Source organism: Gossypium raimondii, chromosome 13 (assembly GCF_025698545.1).
Source record: "Gossypium raimondii isolate GPD5lz chromosome 13, ASM2569854v1, whole genome shotgun sequence".
NCBI classification, from domain to species: domain Eukaryota; kingdom Viridiplantae; phylum Streptophyta; class Magnoliopsida; order Malvales; family Malvaceae; genus Gossypium; species Gossypium raimondii.
This window is the reverse complement of record NC_068577.1, coordinates 33,637,555-33,646,542: the sequence shown is the minus strand read 5'-3', so window position 1 is coordinate 33,646,542 and position 8,988 is coordinate 33,637,555. Positions and strand designations below refer to the sequence as shown.

Below are 8,988 nucleotides of genomic sequence, written 5' to 3'. Positions count from 1 at the left end.
TTGGCTTCAATGTTAAATTTGGTACTCAAACTAAATAATATCATGCAGGCCAATAAATATTTGATATGTGTACTCTAGTAAAAAAGGAATTAATTCATGATTTATCCCCTAAAGTATACCGATTTTCTTACTTTGGTACCTAAACCTTTTTTTTGTCCCAATTTGGTACTTAAAGTGTCAATTTCCTCTATTTTTGGTCTACTGTGTAATGGATGTTAGAAAAAAAATTTGTTAAACATCTTTGGCCAATGAAAAAGCACCATGAGGCATGTTTTGGCCAATGAAAAATATCATTTGACACTTAGATTTATTTAAAATAAAAACATTAAATTTAAATTTAAAATTTAAAATTATAATATTAAATATTTAAATATTAAAAATATTTTTGGCTTTGATCGACCATTGACGATGTTGATTGTCCATGTGGTGTTATTAGAACATGTCTCATGTCCTTTTTAAATTTTAGTATTATATATAAAATTTAAAATGATTTTTATAAAATTCTAAAATATATATTTTAAATTCTAAAAGTCAAAATAATATATAAAATTTAAAAAATTCTAAAAATAAAAATATATTAAATTTTCAAGTAATTGAAAAAAAAGCTTGAAATTTATATACTTTTTAGAATTTTAGATTTCTATATTTTAAATTATATAAAAATTATCTTTAAACCTTTTCTTTTACATTTTGTAATAATATTATTAATTTCAACTAATTTCTTTTCGATTATCATATTTTTATTTTATTTTTATATTTTGTATATATTCTAAATATTATATATATTTATTTCCATTTTATATATTTTTAATGTGTATATCTATTTAATAAAAAAAATTTGTTTTTTACATAAAGGCATCACATGACGCTTTGTGATTGGCTATAAGAAATTTTCTTAATGTTTGTTTTAAATGGATTAAAAATATATAATGGAGGCATACTTTGGATACCAAATTAAGAATTATAGTGTACTTTAGATACAAAATTAGGTACCAAAGTAAGAAAGTGAGTATACTTTAGAAGTCAAATCGTGAATTAAGTCTAAAAGCTATAGATACTTAATTAATACAAAAAAAAGTTAAGTACTAAATTGAATATTGAGTTCAGGGTTAAGTACTTAAAGCTTAAGCAGTGAAAATAAGACAAAAACAAATGCAGAAACTATAAAACAGTGTATCAATTCAATATGAAAAGACATATTATTCTTATATTAGTAATAGCATTTTAACTTTTGACCGCCATTTCATTCATGAACATTCCCGAGAGGACGGTGAATTCTACATTTACACGTGTCAGATTTCAATTGGACATAAGATGTGTTACCTTGCGAGATCGCCAACTGAAAATGCATCGATTTGAAAAGGTGACTCGAACAGTCTAGCACGGAACACGCTCCCTCTTATATAAATATACTACCCTTTCAACACCTTCCTTCACTGAACACAAAAACCAGAGTTTAAAAGTTTAAAAACTTCGATTTTCCCACTAAATTGCAGAGAATCAAAAGCAGCAATGGCGGCAAAAAACAAGGCGTTTTGGGTTTTATTTCTCTTTATCTCAGGTATATAGAAAGACTTTCTTCTCTTTGCTTAGCTAAAAATTCGTTTCAATGGAGTTGCTCTGTTTTCCTAACTTCCTTTGTTTTTGTTGTCAAGCAGAATTCTTATTAGGAATTGCAGTAGCATCAAATGATTCCAAGGTAGGAGCGGTGATTGGAATCGACCTGGGCACAACGTATTCATGTGTGGGAGTTTACAAGAATGGTCACGTTGAGATTATAGCCAATGATCAAGGGAATAGAATCACCCCCTCATGGGTTGCATTCACTGATTCAGAGCGTTTGATTGGAGAGGCCGCCAAGAATCAAGCGGCTCTCAATGCAGAACGCACCATCTTTGATGTTAAACGTCTCATTGGAAGAAAGTAAGTAATAAAAACAAGGTTAAAGTAGTTTGATTATTATTTCAAGTTTCTCCATTTTTTGTGGAGATGAATTGAACTTTAGGTGTTTGGCTTTTATGCTAGATTCAACGACCCAGAGGTTCAAAGAGATGTAAAGTTCTTGCCTTACAAGGTGGTCAATAAAGATGGGAAGCCATATATTCAAGTCAAGGTTAAAGGTGAGACTAAAGTTTTCAGCGCGGAGGAAATCAGTGCTATGGTTTTGACAAAAATGAAGGAAACAGCTGAAGCTTACTTGGGAAAGAAGATTAAGGATGCTGTTATTACTGTTCCTGGTATGATTAAAATCTCCCTGTTCATTTGATCTTTTATTATATGCACTTTAGAACCATTTATTTACATGAAAATGGTTTAATGAATTCTGGGTTTTGATTTTTTGTAGCATATTTCAACGATGCACAAAGGCAGGCTACTAAAGATGCGGGCACCATTGCGGGGCTAAATGTGGCTCGGATCATCAATGAGCCTACTGCGGCAGCCATTGCGTATGGATTGGACAAGAAAGGAGGAGAGAAGAACATTTTGGTTTATGATCTTGGCGGTGGTACATTTGATGTTAGTATTTTAACTATCGATAATGGAGTTTTTGAAGTTCTTTCAACAAGTGGAGACACCCATTTGGGAGGGGAAGATTTTGATCATAGAGTAATGGATTATTTCATCAAGTTGATCAAGAAGAAATATAACAAAGATATCAGCAAGGATAACAAGGCTTTAGGGAAGCTTCGTCGGGAATGTGAAAGAGCAAAGAGAGCATTGAGCAGTCAACATCAAGTTAGAGTTGAGGTTGAGTCATTGTTTGATGGGGTTGATTTTTCTGAGCCACTAACAAGGGCAAGATTCGAGGAGTTGAACATGGACTTGTTTAAGAAAACTCTAGGACCGGTGAAGAAGGCTTTGGAGGATGCAAATTTGAAGAAGTTTGATATTAATGAAATTGTGCTTGTTGGAGGCAGCACTCGAATTCCGAAAGTTCAACAATTGTTGAAGGACTTATTTGATGGCAAAGAGCCCAACAAGGGTATCAATCCCGACGAGGCGATAGCCTACGGTGCTGCAGTTCAGGGTGGAATTTTAAGCGGTGAAGGCGGCGAAGAAACCAAGGGTATTGCTACGTTTTCATTGATTTTGCATGAAATTGTCTTGGCTTCGAAATCTTAACAAGATTTCCTCTGTTTTATTTTTTTTGGTTGATTTTGCAGACATTCTTCTTCTTGATGTTGCTCCCTTGAGCCTCGGCGTTGAAACAGTAGGTGGTGTGATGACTAAGTTGATCCCAAGGAACACTGTTATCCCAACTAAGAAATCTCAGGTTTTCACCACATATGAAGACCAGCAATCCACAGTTTCCATCAAGGTAAACCAATCAATGGCAATGGCAAACGCATCTTGTGTTTTGAAGAATGATTTGATAAGTTTGCATTTACAAAATTCCAGGTTTATGAAGGAGAAAGAAGCTTGACAAAAGATTGTCGAGAACTCGGAAGGTTTGATCTAACTGGTATTCCACCTGCTCCAAGGTGAGTTTCATATTCCTAATATGACCATTGCATTTTTTTTTTCAGGTTCCCATATTAACAAATTGTTTCTACTACTAAACCATTGCAGGGGGGTTCCCCAAATAGAAGTGACCTTTGAGGTTGATGCCAATGGCATCCTCCATGTGACAGCGGAGGACAAAGCAGCAAAGAAAGCGCAATCGATCACCATAACCAACGACAAGGGGCGTCTCAGCCAGGAAGAGATCGAAAGGATGGTGAAGGAAGCGGAGGAATTCGCGGAAGAGGACAAGAAAGTGAGGGAAAAGATAGATTCCAGGAACAAGCTTGAGACATACATATACAACATGAGGAGTAGCATTGATGACAAGGACAAGCTTGCAGACAAGATTGATTCTGATGAGAAAGAGAAGATTGAGAACACCTTGAGAGAAGCACTTGAATGGTTAGATGATAATCAAAATGGAGAGAAGGAAGATTTCGATGAGAAGCTTAAGGAAGTGGAGGCAGTTTGTAATCCAATCATAAAACAAGTTTACGGAAAAAGTGGTGGAAGTTCAGCAAATGATGATGAACCCACTGATGAGTTGTGAAATTAGGATTTGCATCGATTTCTTTCACTTTCTTGCGCTTTACAATATGTAGTCATGAAGTGAAACTCTTATATATAACTTTCCATATATTCTTTATCAAGATTCAGATATGCTTTTCCAATATATTCCTATTTTTTGAAAACCTAAAAATATCTAATTATTTGAAAAAAAAAACTCAAAATTTTTTTAAATATAGTTAAGTAGGATATATTTACTCATATTCAAATTTTACATTAAAATTTGAGTTACATATCAATCTATCAAAGGCTTACTCGTCATTGGAAATTGAGAGATTTCTTAATTATTAATGATCAAGAAATAAAGCGATAACCAGCTCCAACAAAGGGCGGATCTAGTGTAGTGGTATCATAGTACCCTCCCACGGTACTGACCGGGGTTCGATTCCCCGGATGCGCATTTATCATTTTGTTTACATTTTTCTACCATTTTTATGACGGCATCGTGAGGTTATGTTTGCTTTGGAGTTCTATTTTGTTCGAAGTATTTTTGATAAATTAATATTATAACGTTTTTGGTGTGCTGGAAGTCATCAATTCAATTTGAAAATGAATTTTATTTTTTATAAAGTCATAATATTAATATGAGAAATTTTTTTGTTCTTTTATGTTTTATATAAAATATCTATATAATAAAATTTAAATTTAATACTTCATAATTTTAAAATTTTGATTTTATAATTTTAACTATAATTTTATTTATTTTATTTATATTTTTACATTAATTTTTTCACCAATTTGACAATCCCATCTACCATATATAGTGGGAAAATGTCATGAGAGCTAAGTGCCTAAGATATTTTGAAAATTATTTAAGATTTAGTATTATTTAGGTAAACTACGTCCAATATTTTTGTAAAATAGAGTTTGTGTCACTTTAATTTTTTAAAAGCAAAATCAGAAAAAAAATTTAGTATAATAAACTTGAATAATTAATTAACTTATTTAGGTTCAAAAATATTATTTTAGAAATAATTAAAATTTTAACTTTCTTTATATATTCTTTAAATTTTTATAATTTTTACAAAATATAAATTTTAGAATTTTTATAAATATTTTGAAATTTAAATATTATTTTGATTTTTTTGTAATTTTTGTTGAGAGAGGACTAATTTGCTCATTTTCAAAACTGACAAGGATCAAAGGGGTATTTACATCGATCAATTGTTCGAATTATTTGAGTTCTTCGAATTATAAAATTTAGCTCGACTTAAACTCAAAACTCAAATTACTTATTCAACTTAACTTGAAAAAATTGAATAATTCGATTGTATTAACTCAAAAATCAAATTTTTTTTCCGATTTTTTTGAATCGAATTGAGTTTGACTCACCTTACTCAAAAGCATGTTTTAAATGTGTTTTAATTTATCTTGTTGACACCATTTTTTTGATTGAAAACGGGGTCGACTTGGGTTTTGAAAAAAAAACGGGAGTCGCCACCAATCCTTTTTTTTTTGAGGTGTGATTGGGTCACATTGAAAAAGGTTGTTTTTAATAAATAATTTGATTTTATTAAAACAACGGTTTTGGTCCACGAAATTTAAAAAACGGGTTCGGGAGTCGATTACGCACGAGGAAGGATTAGCACCCTCGATACGCCCAAAATTGGTACCTAGTTGATTAGCTAATGTTTTGATGTTGAAAATTGAGAACTTGGAGGAATTAAAAATACGTCCTTGTATTAAAAAAAATTGGAAAAGAAGCGTATTTCACGTTATTCGAAAAAGAGAATCATATCCAGTAAGTTAGGATACAATGTCTCAAATTCCCGATACGCGAATGAAAAATGCTTATTTAAAAGATATTTTAACCATCTCGGATTTAAGAATGAGATCATGACCAGTAAGTTAGGACGCGATTTTTTCTTAAAATCCCGGGATCATTTAAAACTTGAGTTTGAGAAGATTCGTACATTTAGATTTATCGTGAAAATCGAAACCCAGTAAGTTAGGGTACGATCCTCTCGAATCTAAACACGAAATATTGTTTATTCAAAACAAATTTTGTTAAATCGATTAAAATAAAACACAAAGTTGTAGTAAGAAATGTGAAAACAAATTTCATTGTTGTCATGCATGGCAGAACCATAATGAATATGAAAGTATAAAAAGTATAAAAAATACGAGCAATAACAACGATATAAAAGGCCAAATCTACAACATAAAAATAACAAAGTATAAAAACGAATAAAATTAAAACATTCATTCAAAATAAAAATGAAAATGAAACAAATAAATAGTAAATACGATTAAATATAAAGATATATATAGACAAAAATTAAGATATGTGTATAAAATTGAGTGTTTACATATTAAATAAGTTAGAAAAAAAATATACGTATATGTATAAAAAAACAATTATATTATAATAATAATAATAATAATAATAATAATAATAAAGAAAATGCTAATAATATTAAAAATAATGAGTAAAATAGTGAAAATGCTAAAGGGGGCTAAATCAAAATAAAGACAAAAATACTGGGCGAATTTGAAATAAATAAAAATAGAAAGGACTAGATTGTGACACGCGCCAAAAGAGGGGGGATCAAAACAGTAAATAAACCAACGTCCCAAAAAACTGTGCTGCAGTGGACTAAATTGAGAGAAAAATAAAACTTTGGGGCCGAATTAAAAATAAAAGAAAATAGCGAAATAGGACAAACTGTAATGCGCTGAAAAATAGGAGGGACTGCGTGCATAAATAACCCATTTAAAGAAAACACGCGGATCCTCCCCACAGGTCGAATCATCTTGCAGATCGGGAGTGAAACGACGTCGTTTTGGGTGTTTTGGAGCTGAGCCAAAACGGCGCCGTTCACCGAGGTATAAAATTAGTGTTTTGAGAAAAAAAATCATTTGAACATTGAAAAGAAAAAAAAACAGAAGAAAGAAAAAAACTCTCGGACTAAGTCCAGATTCCTATAAGGCCCCCAAGCCGGCGTCACACGGCGTCGTCAAGGCCGCAACCACCGTACAGTGGTAGGAAATTTCAAAAAGGTATTTTTTCCCCTTTTTCGCACCTTTCTTTTTATATATTTCTTTGCTCGAATATGAACTCTCTTTTTTAGAGAGAAAGAAAAAAGACAAAAGTAAATAAGTAATAAAATAAAAGAAATCTAAACGGAAACCACCTTGGTGTAAATCTATTCGTTTGTTTTTGAATCTATTTTGTATATTTTTTTTGCTAAAGTGCTCTTCCAAAAATCAAAAAAAGCCCCCATTACAGATGCCAAGATCGGTTTTTAAACCGATTCTCCTACCCCCCAAAAAATACAAAAAATATTCTTTTATTTCTTTTTTTCTTTACATCCACGCTTTGGTTGCTTTGCAGTACTTGATGGTGCAAGTGGGGTGATGGCGATGGGACGTCTTGGCGGCCAGCAGAGCGGCGGTGGCGATGAGGTCAGGCCAAGTCGAAGAGAGAGAGCCCTAGGTGCGGCGCACCTAGGGTTTTGTTTATTTTGTTCTTTTATGATTTGAGCTATTAGGGTTTGTTTTTGGGTATTGGGCTTGGTTTAATTGTAATTGGGCTGATGGGGTTTTTAGATTAGGTGGGTTTGGTACTGAAATTTTGGGTAGTGGGCCCGGGCAATATATTGGTTTGTCTGTTGCCCTCTTTGCTCGTTGTCGTGTAACGAGAACAGAGCAAAGACTAAGAAAGCCCAATTTTGCCCGGTCTCGCCGAGTCTTGACTTCTTGGTGCCTTTCTTTAAGTAGCTTCACTCCAGTCCACTGGGTCGTGTTGCTTCAATCCACTCTACTGCACTTCAGGAAGATCTGATTTGTAGCTTTAATATTCTTCGTAGCAACTTCAGGGGAACGAAATTTACGTTTTCAGTCTATTCCACTGCAACATTAGGGATATAAGGCATGATACGATCCACTCTACTGTAACTTCAGAGAGATAAGATCTGTGGTTTTAATCCGCTCTGCTGCAACTTCAGGGAGATAAGATTACTATCTTTGATCTGCTCCGCTGTAATCTAAGGGAGATAAGATCTGCAATTCTTGATGCGCTCCACTTGTAATCTCGGGAGATAAGACCGATCGATCCACTCTCTCAGTAACCCGGAGAGATAAGATCCTTTAATCCACTCCACTGTAATCTCAAGGAGATAGGATTACCATCTTTGATCTGCTCCGCTGTAATCTTAGGGAGATAAGATCTGCAATTCTTCGGTCTGCTCCACTGTAATCTCAGGGAGATAAGACCTGTATAATGAACCTAATTATGCATAATGATTAGGATGACATGATCGAAATGAAACAAATGCTCATTTTTAGACATGTGTGAATGGTGTTTGCATGAATGCAGAATTTTATTTTTCGTGAATGATCTCGCTTAGGTTATCATTACTTGAAGTTTATCAAGGTTTTGTGACTGATGTGTTACAGCACCTTCTTGCTTGACTAATTTTTCTAAAGGAACACTTAGCCAAGTTGTCCCCCACTGTGAACGTCAAAGTTCAATCCACTGGGACATGAAATTTGTACCATCAAACTCCCACTGTAACCCAAGGGTAGAAAGATATGGCTTTTCCTCCGTCCTCTTTTATCATAATTCGGGGATATAGGATCTGAACCGTTCTGGTTTCCTACACCATTCTCAGGGTGTCATACCAAAGACTTATGCGCAAATGAAGGCTCTCTTCTCCGAGGTAACCTCTTCCTTATCACTTGGTGATTATTGTTTACTTGTTCATTGAAGCCTTGTCACCTAACATGACATTTGTCATTTTGTTTTATCCACGTTTGGACAACAAAGTTTAAAAGGATAGTCCTGATTTAGACTTTTTCCTTTTAGACACTTCAAATTTGGTGTGTTCTAAACAACGGTCCTGTTTCAGGTTCCTTCATTATTTAGAAATTTCTAGAGTAATATGCAAAGCTCATTTTGCTTGAACATTCAGTCCA

The 8,988-nt window shown here is 33.3% G+C and overlaps 1 protein-coding gene and 1 non-coding gene across 2 annotated transcripts; both read left to right on the top strand.

Annotated features, from left to right (window-relative positions):
• The first annotated feature begins 1,449 nt into the window (after positions 1-1,449).
• Positions 1,450-4,177, top strand: LOC105782561 (luminal-binding protein 5). Its single transcript, XM_012607378.2, has 7 exons — positions 1,450-1,561; positions 1,659-1,923; positions 2,026-2,237; positions 2,345-3,067; positions 3,165-3,319; positions 3,400-3,482; positions 3,571-4,177. Exons 1-7 carry the CDS (start codon positions 1,513-1,515, stop codon positions 4,052-4,054), a joined length of 1,971 nt encoding a protein of 656 aa, XP_012462832.1. The 5' UTR covers positions 1,450-1,512; the 3' UTR covers positions 4,055-4,177.
• Positions 4,178-4,400: 223 nt separating this feature from the next.
• TRNAG-CCC (transfer RNA glycine (anticodon CCC)) lies at positions 4,401-4,471 on the top strand. The gene has a single exon. It is a non-coding gene; the product is annotated as a tRNA-Gly (tRNA).
• Positions 4,472-8,988: the final 4,517 nt, after the last annotated feature.

Bases quoted from the DNA above. Each gene is read 5' to 3' on its own strand.
- LOC105782561 (XM_012607378.2), top strand. From the start codon at position 1,513: ATGGCGGCAAAAAACAAGGCGTTTTGGGTTTTATTTCTCTTTATCTCA. The intron at 1,562-1,658 runs GTATATAGAAAG...GTTGTCAAGCAG, and splicing joins TTTATTTCTCTTTATCTCAG to AATTCTTATTAGGAATTGCA. The intron at 2,238-2,344 runs GTATGATTAAAA...GATTTTTTGTAG, and splicing joins TGCTGTTATTACTGTTCCTG to CATATTTCAACGATGCACAA.